The 16767-nt window shown below is 71.5% G+C and overlaps 1 protein-coding gene across 1 annotated transcript in view; it reads right to left on the bottom strand.

Annotated features, from left to right (window-relative positions):
• Window positions 1-16767, bottom strand: part of INTS1 (integrator complex subunit 1) — a 29716-nt gene continuing 12949 nt past the window's right edge. Inside the window, 44 exon segments of the mRNA XM_053893794.1 lie at window positions 1-296; window positions 391-500; window positions 653-729; window positions 731-745; window positions 1039-1109; window positions 2020-2038; window positions 2040-2134; window positions 2737-2752; window positions 2754-2850; window positions 3208-3304; window positions 3307-3343; window positions 3973-4165; window positions 4559-4692; window positions 5430-5553; window positions 5645-5871; window positions 5949-6036; window positions 6550-6680; window positions 7346-7469; window positions 7588-7753; window positions 7985-8125; window positions 8389-8451; window positions 8454-8535; window positions 9040-9135; window positions 9137-9235; window positions 9237-9296; window positions 9956-10080; window positions 10330-10428; window positions 10759-10864; window positions 10867-10936; window positions 11596-11758; window positions 12655-12772; window positions 12868-12906; window positions 12909-12971; window positions 12973-13038; window positions 14043-14147; window positions 14241-14420; window positions 14853-15002; window positions 15091-15159; window positions 15161-15271; window positions 15534-15607; window positions 15610-15642; window positions 15645-15661; window positions 15913-15946; window positions 15949-16109. Of these exon segments, the coding sequence (XP_053749769.1) occupies window positions 181-296; window positions 391-500; window positions 653-729; window positions 731-745; window positions 1039-1109; window positions 2020-2038; window positions 2040-2134; window positions 2737-2752; window positions 2754-2850; window positions 3208-3304; window positions 3307-3343; window positions 3973-4165; window positions 4559-4692; window positions 5430-5553; window positions 5645-5871; window positions 5949-6036; window positions 6550-6680; window positions 7346-7469; window positions 7588-7753; window positions 7985-8125; window positions 8389-8451; window positions 8454-8535; window positions 9040-9135; window positions 9137-9235; window positions 9237-9296; window positions 9956-10080; window positions 10330-10428; window positions 10759-10864; window positions 10867-10936; window positions 11596-11758; window positions 12655-12772; window positions 12868-12906; window positions 12909-12971; window positions 12973-13038; window positions 14043-14147; window positions 14241-14420; window positions 14853-15002; window positions 15091-15159; window positions 15161-15271; window positions 15534-15607; window positions 15610-15642; window positions 15645-15661; window positions 15913-15946; window positions 15949-16109 (4261 nt within the window). The 3' untranslated portion in view covers window positions 1-180.

Below are 16767 nucleotides of genomic sequence, written 5' to 3'. Positions count from 1 at the left end.
TCAGGTAATTCACAACGTTTTATTTAAATCCAGCCCCTCTCCGAGGCTCACGGGGCGGCGGCATCCTCCTGTGCGGGGCCGTGGGCTCTGGACGCTGCCCCTGCCGGGCCCGGCGCTGGCTCGAGCGCCCTCCCTGACCCGGAACCACCGGGCGGCCAGCAGACGGGCCCCCGCGCGGGCTCACATCACCGCCTCCATGTGCAGGATCCTCAGGGCCTCGGAGATCTGGACGCTGGTGTCCATCTGACCGTACATGCCCACCAGGAAGGCCCGGTGCAGCAACACGGCCGCGTGCTCTGTGGGCGGCACAGGCGGACGTCAGGGTCCCGACGGGCAGCGGGCTGTGGGAAGCAGAGCGCCCGCTTCCCCGTGGGCCGGGTCGGGACTCACCCTGGCAGAGGAGGGTGTATTCTGGCAGGTTCCTGAGGGCCGTCTGCACCACCTCAAAGTCCCGGCTGCCCAGGCAGTACATGAACGTGGGCAAGAAGTCCGCCGCGATGCTGCAAAGACACGCGCTCAGACAGACGCCTCCCCCCTGCGCCCAAGACCACCCTGGAGCCCCGCGGCCAGGCCCCGGAGGGGTTAACTGACCCCCGAGAGTCTGGCCCGGGGCTCCCTCGGCCAGCAGGGTCAGGGCAGGCCAGGGGCTCACCTGGGGTTGTTCTGGATGGAGCGCAGGGCCAGGCCGAAGGCCAGGTGGCGACACGGCTCCTCGGCAGAGCTCATCAGCCCGCTGTAGACTGGTCTGCAGGGGTGGGGGCGTGACGGGAGCTCGGACCGCCAGTCCCCAGGCTCTCGGCCATCGGCCTCAGGACAGCGACAGCAGCGAGGGTCGGCAGGGGACCCTGCTCCCCAAGCCCCCACCCCCACGGCCTCATAACACGAGGTGGGAAGCGTCGGCCGGCCGGCCATAGGTTCCCAGAGCGAGGCTGGGCTCCCCGCTCCCTGGGAGCACCTGGGGCAGGGCCAGGCTCACACCCCCGTCCCCGCGGCGGCCCGCTTCTGACAGAAGGCTGACCGGGCCCTCAGCTCCCTCACCGAGAAAAAGCCCAGAATCTCCGGTCTCCGCCGAGACATCTCATCTATGTCGCTCAGAACTTCCAACAGATCTAAGGTGGGCAGAGGGAGCACGTGAGGGCCAGGCCTCGGCTGCTGGACCCGGGCCGGGACCTCTGTGTGCCCACGCAGCCCAGAGGCAGGAGCCCCAGCCCGCACCGTCCCCCATCCCGCCTGCCGGGCAGGGGCCGAGCAAGGACACCACCAGGACCCTGGCCGGTCCCCGGTCTGGTCTCTGCACAGGTTCCAACAGAGAGAGCTGTGGTGTTCCAGACGCGGTGCAGCCTATCAGAACGCTAGCACCAGTGCCCTCTGGAACCTTCCACACCACCCTTGGTGCCTGGTGAGCTTGGGAGGCCCCCAGCGCCTCGGGGTGAAGAGCACCCGGCTCCCAGTTCCCTCAGGCCAACGACCCCACACTGTAGGCGCCGGTTGACAAGGAAGCATCCAGAAGTACCGTGCCCCCGCCACCCCCGACCCTTGTCCGGCAGAGGGAGGAGGCCATGGATCTGCACTGGGACCGCCGTCCCCACTGCCCGTCGCCGGCCGTCCCGAGACACTCCTGCTGCCAGGTGGCGGCCAGCCCCTCACACCCCGCTCTGCTCCGGTCGGCTGATGCCCAGACACACACCCGCCCCACAGCGTGCCCGGGAGGCCCGAGCCGCTGCGGCCGCCCAGCCCCTCTGCTCCCCGCCGGCCCGTCAGGCCTGCCCCCCGCGGGTGCCGCACGGCTCCGGGGTCCCCGCTCTCCACCGCGTCCGCAGCCTGTGAGGCCACCGGCAGGGGGCCCATCCCTGCCTCAAGCCCCTGAGGAAAGAGCCCGGCTCCCCCCCTCCGGCAAGGACCCCGCGCCTCTGGATGGCCGGGTGTCCCATCAGACCCAGGGCACCACGGGCCACGATGGGTGCCCCCTGCCCGCCACAGGGCCGCCCCGGTCTGCAGGAGCCAGGCCCCCAAACTCACCCTCCACGGCCTGGCCCCGGGGAGAGCCTCTTCATGTAGGGGGCCATCTCCGCTGCGGTCAGAGGGGTGGAGAGCGACACGCTGACCAGGGGCAGGGAGCCGGCCGAGCTCTCATCTGGAAGTCGGGAAGTCGGTGCCTTCAGGCCGGAAACAGAGCCACCCGGGCCGGGAGCACCCACCCGCCTGGAGGCGAGGCCTGCTGGCGCTCATCGCCATGGCTCCGGACCCTGCGCGTAAGCGGGGCCGTCCCTACCAAGCACCTGCGGAATCCCACGGAGGGTGGAGGCTGCAGCCGCTGCCCCGGGGGTGAGCACGCTGCCTGGGACACAGCGGGCACCCACTCAACTGGGGGGGCAGCGAGCCCACTGGGAGCTGTCCGGGAGACGGCACTTTCCGGCCCGACCCGCCACCTGCCACACCCAGTGAGGGTTTTCTCTGCACCTGCCTGAGCGTGACCTCGAGACTAGAGTGGCGACCCGCCCCGCCGCAGGCCCCTGGCACCCAGCGGGCGCCCAATAAAGGCATGCGCGGGCCCCACGGCAGAGGTTTCTACAAACTCCACCAAATGATTCGGCGAAATTGGGGGCAGCACGAGCGCTCAGAGCCCAGCGACGGACTCTGCCAGGGGCACGGGGCCCGCCCGCTCCCTCACAGCTGCCCCTGTACGCCCCGTAGCCCCAGCCCCTTCCCGGCAGCGCCCCTGAGGGGCCCACTCACCCTCGCCCTCCTCGTCCCAGGCCCCGGTCGGCCCTGCCGTCCCTACTGGGCAGGCTCAGCCCTGCGAGGAGGGACTTGAGAGCCACCAGATCGCTGCTGTCGAAGGACAGGTCGCTGGGGAGGACACAGGTTCTCCGTGAGGAAGACGCCACAGGGGCGGGATGGGCGGGTGTGGGAGGAGGCAAGGAGCTTCCGGGAGCGGGTTCAGAACAGAAGTGGGACTCGGGCCCGAGCCCTCACCCCCCACCCCCCACCCCTCCCCACACCGGGCTCCCAACCCTCAGGCAGCGTCCATTCCCGGCCACCACCCTGCCTCAGGGACCCCCCCGTGCCCCCTCCCGTCCCCCCCCGCCCCGACCCGAGCACTGACTGCCCTCCCACAGCCTTCCCTCCGGCTGGGCTGGACCCTCACCTGCCGGAGCCTGTGCAGGCCGGACACACACACACACACACACACACACACACACACACACACTCACTGCAGCGCGGTCCGCGTGTTTCTGCAGGAAGGACACGGCCGCCGGGGCGTTGCAGGTCACGTACTTGTGGGTGAAGTGCACGAACTTGTGATGAAGGGCGCCAGGTGGCGGGACGACTTTCTGTAGCTCTGCAAAGCGGAAGCCGGGTGCTCACAGCTGCGGCGCCCCCACCCTGCCCGCCACACCTGCCCTGGAGGCCTCAGGACGGACCCCCAGACACCAGCAACGCCACCCGCCTGCCGGCCGCCACGCTAAAGTCTCCAAACGGCCTTGCCGTTCGTGAACTGCCAGCGTGGACAGGCAGACGGCTAGCTGGAGCGTGAAAGCAGATGGACGACAGACCCCAGCAAGGCAGCAAGGCCGCAGAGAGGGCTGTGCTGAGCCCCGGCTGCAGAACACGAGCTGTGTCCCCAGGCGCACGAGAAGCAGGAGCTGGTGCCCAGGGTGGGGGGCAGAAGCCACCGGGTAGGGGGCCCTGGCCCTGCCCTTGCTGCGGTGTGCGGGCCAGCCCTGCCCTCCCACAGGCCCCAGGAAGCCCTCACCCGACAGCCTCAGGCGGAAGAGGACGGAGGCAGGTCAGGCCTGGCAGGTTGTGAGGGGCAGAAGCGGGCCGAGGGTGGTGGGAGCCGTGGGGGTGCCAGTGGGCAGAGGAGGAACAAGGGCACACGGGCCTGGCCCGGGGGAGCCCCACCGCCCCGGGGGGAGCCCCACCGCCCGGCGGTGAGAGGCAGGGGGCCCAAGCTGGCGGCAGACCCACCAGAAGCAGGCGGACGAAGGAGCGCAGACAGTCCCACAGCGCCCCCTGGTGCTCGCTCTGGAACACCTGCGGCTGCAGCAGCTCCAGGACCCCCAGCACGTGCAGGAAGAAGGTCAGGTGGTTCTGCTGCCGGAACTCCTGGAAGTTGAGGTGGGTGCGGCCGTGCAGGAGCGCGGCGATCATGGGCAGGTGCCTGGGGGCGACGAAGGGTGCTCGTGGGTGGCCGCTCGACCCCACAGGAAACCCGCCCGTCCGGCCGTCCGTCGGTGGCCTGGGCCACACCCGGGCCCACCCCTAACAAGCTCCGGGGCACGCCCTGAGGGGCCGAACTGGCCACCCTGACCGTCCCACTGGGTTCTAGGTCTACGACGTGCCGTGTGTCCCGACCCGGCCTCCGGGGCTGTGCCCGGGCCCTCCCAGCTCAGACTCGGCTCAGTCAGGAAGAAGCCAACGGCCGCCACTGGGCCACGAGGCCCGGCAGCTTCCAGATGCAGAGCCCGCTCTTAAACCACCCGAGCGCAGGCAGGACGCGAGGAGCCACCAGACGCCCTGCCGGGGCACCCAGAGCGCAGCCGGGCGCCCGTACCTGAGCAGCAGGATGGGGTGGGCCACGGCCAGCTTCCGGCAGGCCATGTTAGCGTCGGCCACCCTGTTCTCTGACGACCTTGAGTCGCTGGTGTCTGCCAGGAGGGTGATGACGCGGTGGATGAGGCCGTCCAGCTGAGGGGATGGCGGGGTGAGGGCCAGGGGCCACCCGCAGAAGGCCCACACCCGGCCCCGGCCACGCAGCGGACCCGGGAAAGCTGTCCCCCTGTGCTTTCTGGGGCCACGTCAAACAGGCCGGAGCCAAAGCTTCCAGACAGCCTCGCACACGGAATTCAGTCACCCTCCACGTAAGACAGACACCCTCGGCTAAACGCCAAAGTGGTACGTTGAGATAAAAAAGCAACACGGTGCGTAAAACACGATCTCAACTCTGCAAAGCGACACGTACGAAAAAGCGAACGCAACAGGGTTAGAAAGAACCAATTTCCCTACGTTGTGCTGAAAACAGGGAAGGTGACAGATCCCACCACGGAGGCAGGGGCGGGAGGCCTCCCGGATGCCTGGGCCCCGGCCCCGTATCTGCCCAAGGCAGCGGAGGCAAGCACCGCACACGGGCCGTGCCGCGTGACGGTCCCCGGGCCCACGGTGGGCGGGGGGCATGAGCGGGCGGGCCCGGCCACGCGGCGGACGACCCCACGGCCAAGGAAGGAGCGAGCCATCCGCGCACGCCAAGCACACCCGCTTCTCGGGACCACGCGGAGTGCGAGGTGGCCCACGAGCAGCGTGCGTCGCCGCTCCACGGACAGAGGCTCCGGGGAGGGTCTCCGGGGGCCCGAAGGAGCGTCCCGCTCGAGGCAGGCTTTCAGCACTCACCGCCGCCGGGGCTCGCCCCCGCCCCCCGCCCCGCTCACCTTGCAGGTGCTGCTGCCCGTGGCGCCTCCACTGTGCAGCAGGGCCTCGGGCACGGGCGCCCGCAGCTCTGGCCACTGCAGGTACAGCTGCACCAGCAGGTCCCGGCAGCGCCTGCCCGGCACGCTGTAAGAGACCGAGGCGCGGCTGCTGGGCGCACGGGGCTCCGCGGGCGGCAGCCTCGGGGGCCGCGGCCGGGGAGGGGGGGCCCGCTCACCTGTCGCCCCACTGCTGGATGCAGCCGGTCAGGTGCGCCGTCACCGTCCTGATGCTCGCGTCGTCCCCGCGACAGCAGCGGAGCAACAGGGGCAGCCGGGCCTGGAGCAGACTGCAGGCGGCGGCGTCCCCGTCCTGGCTTCTGGCCTCCGCCTCCGCCAGGATCAGCTCCGCCAGGCCGACGAGTTCCGGCGCCCGGACCCGCAGCGCCAGCTCCTCCCGCCGCTTCTGCAACCGGCGACCGCCCGTCAGCGCCAGGCCGGAGCGGAGGCGCTGGCGCGGGCCTCGCCCCACCCGACACCTGCCTGAGGGGTGCGCTGGTCCCTTCCCTGCCAGATCCGCGGCACGTGGATGCAGGCCCACAGGAAGTCCAGCGACGCCGAAGGGTCGAACCTGCAAGGGCGCAGCAGCTCTGGCTCGGTTTCCAGGCGCAGAACGCAAACCACCGTCGCGACAAGAGAACGAAGGGCAGGACGTGACCGGCGGTGGAAGCTGTGCACCACGGACGTCTCTCCCGACGAGCTCTCTAGGTAAGGGCCACCCCGCCTCAGCTGACCTCCCCGCATCTCACACCAGCGGAACCAACGGCCCTGCCCACCCCCGGCACCTGGAACCCCTGCACGTGGCGTGGACGGACACCCTCCGAGGAGAGGACGTTCTGTCTGTTGGCCGTCTGCCCTGCTGGACGCCCGGGGCAGGGAAACTTGGACGGCGGGGGGAGGGTGTCTGTATCCCGAGGGTGGTGAGACCCACCGCAGGGCCCCCTTCCGGGTAAGAGCCCCAGGCACCCAAAGAAGCCAGGCGGGGCAGGGAGCACGGGATCAGATGTCCAGAGGCCCCTCAATGCCGCCCCCACGCTGCCTGGCCCTCAGGGGAGGGCGTGGGGGGGGGGGGGGGCACGCACACCTCTGCTCCCGGTTCTTGCCCAGCAGGATACGGATACACTGGTGCAACGTGGACCAGCTGGACTGGTGGGTGAGGAGGGCGAGCAGGTAGGGTCGGAAAGACGGCACCTGGGGGCCCGGATGACCTTTGCCCTGCGGAGGAAGGACACCTGGGCTGACCGGCCAGGCGTCCTCTGCCGAGTAGGGTCAGCAGACGACGCCCCACTCGAGCCGCCGGGAAGCAGAGGGAGGAGGCCGTTCCCAGCGAGACCCGGAGCCCCCGCCTGGGAGGCAGTCCCGGCCACGTGGGGTCCAGCCGGAGTCACCACAGCCAGAACATGTGCTGGCCCGGACCAGCTTCCTGGGGACGGTGAGCGCGAACGGGAACGACAAAGCCCAAATCCCCATCTCCTGCTCCAGAACCTCAGAAGCTGGTCCAGAGACCGCCACGGGCCGCAGGAGCACCTCGGGAGGCTCGGGGACGGAGGAGGGTGTGATCACCGCTGAGACTCCCCGCCCCCGCCCCGCAAGGCCCCACAGCCTCCTTGGGGACCCATCCCGGGCGGGGGGCCGGGCTCCGCTCTCCATGAGGCTCGCCAGCGGTGCCTCCCGTCCCTGCACGAGGCCCTGGGCCACGCGCTGCCGGTCCCACCCTGGCCTGCCCGCCCCAGCAACCCGACCTGACCGCCGCAGTCACTGCTCACAGGGGACGGGGCACCCCCCCACCCCTGGCCGACGAGGGTCAGGCCTGGGCTTCCGCTGGGACCGAGGGAAAGCCGGTCCGTGCGGGGGCCGGCCCGGGTCCGTGCGCAGCCCACCTTGCTCCGGGAGAACAGCAGCCTCTGCTGTAGGTCGGGACAACTGCTGATCACCTCAGGGTCCAGCAGTTCCAGCCAGTCGACCAGGAGCCCGGAGCAGGGTCCCAGCTGCACGGTCTCCGGGCTGAAGGGAATGCGGGGCCGGGTCAGAGACGGCTGGCCTGGGGCGGGGGTGGGGGGAGGTGGGGAGAGGTGGGGGGTGGCGCGGGCAGGCCACAGCCCTCCCAGCGCCCCCAGCCCACCTGCAGCTGTCGGCCTCGGGCTCCCCCGGGGCCGGGGGCTCCTTCTCCTGCAGCAGCAGGGAGCTCAGCACGGCCACGGGCCTCCAGGTCGGGGACGCGGTGGCAAAGAGAGCAGCCAGCAGCTCCTCCAGGTGGGGCGACCCCGCCTCAATCAGGCCCCGGAGGACTGCGGGGAAAAGAGCGTGTTCCACGTCACTCCAGCTCCGGGGACGGGCACGGGCGGGCCCCGGGCCACCTGACTCTGGGACAGACAGGCCAGGGCTATTCGGCCAGGGGAGGAGCCTTCCGGCAGACCGCCGTTCCTGGCCACAGGCCCCATTTTGGGGGCACCTAGGAGAGGGACCTCTGGGCTCGGCAGCCAGGCTGGGGGTCCTCATGGCGCCCGGCCCCGAGTTACCTTTGCCGACAAGCTCGGGCTCCACACCACACTTCTCCCCCGACCTGAGGGTGGCGACCACGGCCCGGACAGTAGAATTGACCACCTCCGAGTCCCCGCGGAACGCCAAGGCCTCGGCGAGGCGCAGGAGCCCGCTCCGTGCTGCAGGGAAGCGCGCGTGTGACCCGGGGTCTGGCGCAGGCCCCCGTCCCCGCTCCCCAGCCTGCCCGCCTCCCCGGCTCCCCCCCTCCACTTCCCGCTAAGGCTCCCGCTTTGTTCCCCACAGCCCCAGTCTTCCAATCCCTGGGCCACGTCCACCCTGACGCCCACGCAGGGCCCACACAGCCCAACGGCTGACACCCCCAAACGGACTGGGCCCTCCCCACTGCCCCCCGGGGGAGGGGCAGCAAGCCCGAGGCCCTCACCATCGCTGATCCTGCGGCGGGCCGAGTACTGGGCGGCGAACAGCTTGAGCTGGGCCTGCAGGCGGCGGGGCCGTCCAGCCACTGCAGCATCTGCACGAGCACTTTGAGGAAGAGCGACGAGAAGCCGGTGTCCTGTGGCACACAGCGCTGTGGGGGGGGGGGACCCGCAGCTCAGAGGCGGGACCTCCGACCCTTCCAAACCGCACAGCCGGCGAGCCATTCTCCCGTCTGCAACCGGCCCGGCTGCGGCTCGGGGAGGAAGAGGAAACGCCCCACGGGCGCACACACGAGTGACAGCACGCGTGGACGCGGGCAGATGAGCGAGTTCGGCAGGGTCACCGAGTCGGGGTGACAGACGCGGACCGGTAACCCCCCCCCCGCCCCCGGCTTACTGGGGCGCCTCCCCGAACAGACGTGGGGCTCTACGCCCGGCTCTGCAGCCGCCAGCTCCCTCCCTGCCCTGGGAAGCCGAGGACGAAGGCCCGCACAGGGACAGCGTGAGGGCAGCCGGTGGGCGAGGCCGGGGCCAGCTCTGCGGAAGGCCCGGGACTCAGGGTGGACTCAAGGCCGAGGCCCCGGGCCCCGGAACGCGTGCAGCAACCCTCCCGCGTGACTCCCCGCGGGCCAGGCCTCTGCCGCACACGCGCCCACCTGGTACTGGGAGATCTGGCGCAGCAGAGGGCAGGCGAGGAAGTGGTTCCGGTGCATGGACATCACCAGGGCCCCGCCGTGCGGGGAGCCGAGCAGGGGTGGCGACGGCCTGCAGGAGGCGCACCGTGACGCCGGACAGCTCGGGGCTCCCCTGGCGGAGTTGCGCCAGCTCCTGGCCCAGGGCCTGCTGCAGCGCTGAGGGCGATGGGGCGGGCGCCTGGAGCTCTGCCACCGCGGCCCGGGCTCAGCGGGAAGATCTGGACAGAGGAAGGGGGGGAGCGTCAGGGCAGGCCGGTGGGGGAGAGCGGAAGCAGCCGGCTCGAGAGAGCGAATGCGCGTGTGCCTGCGCGCGCGCAGGAAGACGCGAGCCTTCCGCAGGAACGTCGCCATGCGGGGAGCGAGAACACGGCACGGAGGCCCCGGGCTTGCGGGGTTCGCCGTGCACACACGTTGTCCGCAACGGGGGAAAGCCCTGGGGGCAGGAAGCACGACGGCGGCGGCGGCCAGGGAGCGAGCGCTCCCAGGACCGTTCCGAGCACAGACGACGGTGCGCGGCCCTGGAGAGGCGTCCGCTCTGGCGGGCGAAATCGCACAGCATGAGCGATGCCCACGCGCAGCACGGCAAGGCGGCCCTCAGAGCTCGGACCCCCGGAGCCAGTCTCAAGTGGAACACGCCAGACAACCCGCCTGAGGTAGGTTTTCCAGCTCCGTTCCGGCCGGGAAGCCAAGCGGCTGGGCTAGGGTCGTCTAGCGCCGGGGAGGGGAGGCGCGGCTCTGACCGGGCGGCTGGCTCCGGGGAGCCCTCCCCATCTGGGTGTGGGCTCTGGGGTAGCGGCCCTCTCTCCGGGCGGGAGGAAGGACTGGGCAGCCCGGGGCGCCCCGCCTCTGGAGAGACCGTCCCAGGCGGTGGCGGTACCTGCAGGACTGTGCTGGCCAAGTCGTCCTCGGGGCCGAGCACCCGCACCTGGGTCACAGCCCGGGTCCGCCCCTGGCCCGAAGGCTGCTCCGGGCTGCTTTTGGGTTTCGGTGCCTCGGCGCTGTCTGCGCGGAAAGGGGAACGGGCTTCAGCGGATGACTTCTTCCCAGCTGGCGTCCAGCGCGGGGCCCGGCACCCGAGAGCGGGCCCTGCGGAGGGGCCCTCGCCCCCCACATCCCCTGCGCCCCCCCCGCCTCACTCAGGCCTGCGGAGGCCCGGGAGGAGCAGGGCCTTCAGGCGGGATGTCGGATACCCGCCGGGACGAGCCTGCCCCGGGTCCGCGTGCTGGGGTGTGGGTCGGGGTCGGGCAGTACCTCGTCGGGGAGGCAGGGAGGCCGTGAGCAGGGAATGGAAGGTCTGGCCTCCGGACGCTCCTCTCTCGTGCTGAACCTCCACCAGGTGAGCCATGTAATCTGGGAGCCAGCAGCCAGGTTACGTCCCCGCGCCCGCGGGAGCAAGCGCCTCCCCCCCGCCCAACGCCCCGGCTTCCCGAGGCCCGAGCTTCCCAGAGCTGAGCCGCGGGACGTTTCACGAAGGGCCTGCTGGGGCCGAGTGCACCCCGCAGCGTCTCTCGCCTCCAACCCGGGCAGGCGCTGTCACCCGGGCCGTGCTGGGACAGGGCGGCTAGGCTCCAGGCCGGACCTCCTGCCGGGAGTGCCGCCCCGCCCCGGAGCCGCCCCCTAATGCTCGGTTGGCCGGGGTGTGTCGCACACGGTTGGGGGGGGGGTGTCCCTGGCTCTCACTCTTGTCCATGATGTTCTGCTCTAGCGTCTGGGGGTCGTGGGCCACCGCCTGGTCCAGGTACTGGAGCAGCTTGCTCATGCTGGACACAGGGATGCCGAAGGGACTGCGACGAACAGCAGCAGCAGCTGCTGGGGCTCCAGGTCCTGCAAGGCTGAGAGGGACGCTCGCTCGGTGCCCCTCCTGCTCGGCACCCCGGCCCGCGGGGTCTTTCCTGAAGCCCCAGCCTCTCCCCACGAGGAGGCTCACCACCGGCTTTCCGCAGCTCGCCCCCCGGGGCACTGTGCCGGCCCCTGCGCCCCCTCCCCTCACCCCTGAGCCCTCTGGAACCATCCCTGGCTCCCTGCGGCTCCTTACAGCGTGTCCTTCCCTGCGCGTCACAGACTCGCCCCGCTACGCACTGAACCGCCTCCCAGGCTGCCCTCCACCTGCCCGGAGCTCCCTGCCAGACGCCGCGCTGGCCTCGTCTGTGGCCTCGTCTGGGAACAGCCTCTGGCAGGCCGCCCAGCCCCCACATCCTTCCAGAGCCAGCGCAGAGGACCCGGCCCTTCCCGCTCCCCTCGAAACCCCCGGGCCGCTTTCCCTCTGTCCTCTGGCACCGCCTGCTTCCAGAGAGGCCTTGGCCTCCCCGCCCGACTGTGAGGGGCTGGCGGCCAGGGGCAGCGTGGCGCCTGCCCCAAAGCCCAGCACAGCTCCAGCCACACCAGGAGCCCCGTGGGCACCCGCTGAGTGACGAACGCCCCGAGCCTCGGAGGCCAAGGCCTTCTCCCCGGCGCGCCACAGCGGGGGGCCGGGCCACCCCGGCGACAGACCCCCGGGCCCGGCCGGCCCGCCCGTACCCCGCGTCCACCAGGCGAGGAACCTCGGAGCGGATCATGCGCAGCTTGAGCCAGTCGGGCAGCAGCAGCGCCTCCTCCGACGTGTCCACCAGGAAGGCCGTGGGCAGAGGCTGCTTCTCCGGGAACCAGATGTCCAGCAGCGCCTGGAACTCGCCGTCCCCGGCTTCGGGAGAGACGACGTGGCGAGCAGCGTGACGGTTCGGCAGGGCCACCCCGAGCTCCGCGGTGAGACCCCTCCCCCCGCCCCCCGCCAGGGCAGGAGGCCAGGGCCGGAAGAGCCCCAAGTGGGAACGGAGGCTGCGGAGGGACGGGAGGGGCGGCCTGCGCGCCGTGCCCGCCCCTCCTTGGTCTAACCCCACGATCTCCGCGACCCCGTTCCAGCTGAGGGCGCGGGCTGTACCACGAGGCCGGCCGGTCTGCCGCAGGGGGCTGTGTGAGACTCGGCCGGCGCTGTCCCTGGGCTCCCGCCCCCCTCCCGCCCCCAGGCCCCGCGGGACGCCCCTGGGCTGACACAGGGCCAGCCTCCCTTCCCTGCCCAAGGCTCACACACTCCTGCCCTCCTGACAGGGGCCGCCTTCCCAGCAGAGCCCACACGGCACTGACCCCCAGCAAGGGGCCCCGTCCCCGCCCTCCACGCCCACACGCGATGACGCGCCAGAACAGTCCGCGGAAGCTGGCCGGAACCGCGGGCTTCCCTGGCTGGGCCGCGAAGGCCTGGACACACAGACGGGCATCACGTCCTGATGACGCAAGGCCACGGGCCGGGGTGGCGAGGACGCGCCAGGGATCCGGGCTTCTTAATCCGAGGGGCTCGACGGCTCAGGAGACCTCCCGCCACGCGGGGGGCTCCGGAGCGCTCTCCCCGAAACTCTGGGTCAGCGAGACGGTCCCGTCTTCACCCTGCGGGGACCCCCGCCCAGAGCCCCCGGCGGGGGCAGCGGTGTTCCCCCCCACCTCTGCGCGGCCCTGCCCGGCGGGGCTGGGGCTCAGGGGCACGAGGAGCAAGGCAGGGAGGCCGGGAGCCGCCCCCCGCCCCGCCGCCCCCACCCAGCAGGCCACTCACCGCGGGCGGCGGCCCCAGCGTCAGGAGTATGACCATGGCGTGGACCACCAGGATGTGCATCGTGGCCGTCTCCCCGCCGGTCCAGCGCAGGAAGACCTGGTCCTGTGACTCCGACTGCAGGAGAGAAGGCGGCTGGCTGGGCGGAGGGGGCCGTGGGGGGTGGGGGGGGGGGGTGGGGGGGGCCCGGGGAGGGGGGCCGCCAGCCTTACCCAGCTGTACACCTCCTCCCCCTCCTTGCTCTTGCGCATATGCGCCGCACGTAGCGGGAGAAGATGGAGAGCAGGGCCGCCAGCACGGCGTCCGACTCGGCGCTGCGAGGAGCGCTTGGAGAACAGGTGGGACATGATGGTGGAGCGTTCCACGACCAGCCGCGCCACATCCTGGGGGCGGGGGAGCACGGCCGTCAGAGGGCCTCGCGGGCCGGCCCCCGCCGGCCCTCGCCGCCCGCCCACGCCAGCCCACCGCGAGGCCGCATCGCGCGAGCCCCACGCACAGCCTCGTGCCGGCCGGGGCCGGGGCTGGGGGTCGTCGGGACCCAGCAGAGGGAGGGGCCCGCGTGCACACACAGGGACGAAACCACCAGGCAGGGCCGGGAACGGCAGGGCGGGACGGAAGCGAGGGCAGACGCCCACCGGCCCCGACGGACGGCGACCCAGACGTCACGGACGTCACCACCCCGCCGTGCTCCTGCTCCGAGCGGGGTGGGGTGGGGGGGGAGGGAAAGAGGGGGAAACGCTGACACCAGCCCTGGGCGGGAGCGTGAACTTCTGCAGCACACAGGCCACGAGCGGTCCCCAGGCTGGCCCCTCGACGACGAACCCACACGTGGGGAGAACCCCGCCTCCAGGGACCCTTGCTCCCTGCACCCATTCATCCCACAGAGCACCGGGCCCACGGGGAGCCGCCCGAGGTCGGAGCCAGAGTGGGCGGACAGGACAGCAAGGTCAGAAGAAGGCCCTCCAGAAAGGGCAGGGGAGGAGGAAAACGCCCGTAACCCTGGGCCACCACCCTCCCTGCAGGGAAGAAGAACACAGAAGAACACAGACGGCTGCTGGCCCGGCACCCCGTCCTCCCTCCCTGAGCGAGTGCTCCCTGGGGGGTGGTTGGGGGGGGGGGGGTGGGCAGGCAAACCCCATCTGCACGGCCCGGGCATCATCGGCCTGGGGACAAAGGGACACGGCCAGGCCTCGATGAGCACCACGGCCGCTCTGGCCGCAAACACACCTGAACCCTCACACCCCTTGACACCTGCTCTGGGCAGAAGAGCCCTGGGAAGCAGGCTGGGCTCCTGCAGCGGCCCCCACCCCCCACCCCGGCCCGGGTGGGCTGTGCCGCCCCCCGCCCCACCGACCTCCAGGTGCAGGGCCCCGTCCCACCCCCTCACCAGGGCCAGGTCGCTGTGCTGGCCCTGCTCCTCCACAGGCGTGTGTTGGGACAGGTAGACCAGGTAGGCGCTGATGGTCTGCGGGTCGGTCTCCATGTGGATGGCCTGGGGGAGGGGTGGTCGCGTGAGCTCGTTCGCGGGGGCAGCCCCCGCTCCCGCTCGTGCCACTGCCGCCCCTCAGCCGCCCGGCACCCGTACCTGCTGAAGCGCCAGGGCGGTGGAGGTCCGGACGCTGTCGAACAGGGGCAGCCGGGGCAGGTCCCGGAGCAGCCACTGGTAGCCCTGCAGCGTCTCTGTGTCCCCCGAGTCCTCCTCCATCGGGGGCTCCTTCTCCTCCCCGTCCCGCAGACTGCCCTCCGACAGCACCAGGGACAAGCCCTGCGAACAGACAGACGCGTGTGTGGGCCGGACACGCTCCCTCAAAGCCCCTGGGGGCGGGACTGGCCTGGCTGGCAAAGACACCGCGTCCCGTCAGAGACGCCGAACCGAACGAGAAGGCCGCAGCTGGAGCCGCATCTCTGGAAAGTCGTGCGACACCTCGCAAGAGGCCGCGAGACCGCTACTTCCGTCACTAAGTCTCTCCCGGAGCTCACGTCGGCGCCCGGGGAGGGATCACGGGCCAGCGGGACACAGGGTCTGCCTCTCCCGACCTCACCACCGCCACCCTTTCGACGCGAAACCGGCTAAGCCGCAGCCTAGGCGAGTGAGACGCCGGCCAGTCGGGGCGCCAGGGACAAAGCCGCGCCAGGGAGCAGGGGCGGAGCAGAGCGGCCCCCCCCCCCCCCCCCCCCCACCCCCCCCGTGCCGCACCTTCATGGCCAGCACCCTGGAGGCCACCTGGGGAGAGCCGAGGCGCCGCAGGAAGTAGTCCAGCACCTCGCACGTGGTCTGCTCGTCGGCCTTGGGGCCCAGGAGTAGGTCCTGCAGGCGGCCCAGCAGCTGCCGCTGCTTCTGCTGCCTCTGCGGGGGCGAGGGGGGGCCGTTCAGGGGCCCGCGCGGACCGTGCGCGGGGCCGCGGTGGGCCTGGGGGCGCTCGGGGGGCACCGACCTGACGCTTCCTGGCCTTCTGCTCCTTGCTCTCGCCCTCCTCCTCCTCCTCCCCGGACGTGGCGTCGTCGGGCAGCGTCGTGCAGCAGGAACTCACACAGGCACTGCACCGGCAGCACGTCCAGGGAGCCCTCGCTCGACTGCACCAGGTCGGCCAGCCAGGGCATGGACTGCGACGAGGCCTGGCCGGGGGCCACGGACACACTCAGCGGCGCCCCCGGCGGCCCGTCCGCCGGCCCCCACCCTCCCGAGGCCGTGGTTCCCGGCGGCTGTTGCGGGCAGCGGCCTCACGCGGGAGGGGACCCGTCCCCGGGCGGCCCCCCGTGTCCCGGGGCGCCCCCTGCCGGCTCTGGCCTCACTTAGCCCGGAGCACGGTCCCGGCCCCCTCCCCCTCCCCCCACCCCCACCCCCCCACCCCCCACCCCAGGGCCGCGGGGAACTCGCCTGCCTCTGGATGATGTTGAGGAGAAAGTCCGGACTTCGGCTCCGACACAGCAGGTGCCCGAGGCGCAGGGACTGTTGAGACCTTTCACTTGATCCAGGATGTGGGGGGAGGCCTCCGAGGGGGTCCCCTGAAGGTCCCCCGAGGACGCGAGCGTGTCAGGGAGCCACTGGCCCGGCACCCGGGGAGCAAGGGCGGCAACCTCCCCTCCCCGCCCAACAGCAGCCTTCCCCTCGAGGGCCAGACAGGCCCTCCGCCCCGCCCCCAACCGCTGAGCGCATTCAGCGTTTCCAGGGCGTTTCCAGGGCCCGGCGCCACGCAGAGGCCCAGGAGCTGCTCCACCGGCCTCGCCCCCACCCTGGGGACCCGGGTGCGACATACTGAGGGTCCAGGCTGGTGAGCTGAGACAGGAGAGGCTGCTGTTCTCGGTGATGGTCTGCTTGGTGGACGCGGCTGCCAGATGGCCCTCGAACGCCAGGATCTCCTGCTTCTCCCGCTGGGAGGTCTGCAGCTCCCGATTGATCATCTCCGTCCGGGTCTCCTCGTCCGTCAGCGTGCACGGCGGGTAGGAGTAGTTACTGGGGACCAGACAGGAAGAACCCGGAGCCCTGCCCATCTGAGGCTCGCGGCCACCAGACAGCGCACAGAGAAGGTCGCGGGTGCTCACGAGGCCCCCGCCCTGTGCACGACCTTGGCCACCAAGCGCATCAGAGAGCCTGGCCGGGCCATCGGCAACGCCGCCAGGTCTGGCCTCTGGGAGGGAGCCCCCCACGCCGGCCACCCGCTCTCCTTCCACGGGACAGCACACCGGCCACCTCCAGAATCAGGCCCAGCGGGTGTCAGAATCCTGGACACCCGCTTCACCCTGCGCCAGATCCCCTCCCCACGGGCAGGCGTCTCCAGCCCACGGGCATCGCAGGTGGACCGGCTGCTCCCACAGGCAGCTGCGGCTTTTCTGAGATACACGAGCTGCCTGCTGTCACACGTGGTGAGCTCAAACCCACCACCTGTGATGGCCGTTCGCGGCAAATCTGTCCCTGGGGCCCCCGCACCGGCCACAGGACAACCCCTCAGAATGGGCCCACACACACCTGGTCACCGCGTACCATGGTGCGTACACGGTGGTCACCCCAAGCTGACCCTGGGCCGTGTTCACGTCTGCAACCGTTAAACCACCTGGCCCACCGCGTCCCTTGTCTCCACACACCCCCACCGGCTCCTGGTGTGCCACCAGCC

This window comes from Panthera pardus, unplaced genomic scaffold, assembly GCF_024362965.1.
Source record: "Panthera pardus isolate Hobbes unplaced genomic scaffold, ASM2436296v1 HiC_scaffold_4, whole genome shotgun sequence".
NCBI classification, from domain to species: Eukaryota; Metazoa; Chordata; class Mammalia; order Carnivora; family Felidae; genus Panthera; species Panthera pardus.
The sequence above is the reverse complement of the archived record's forward strand: the minus strand, read 5'-3'. Positions and strand labels throughout refer to the sequence as shown.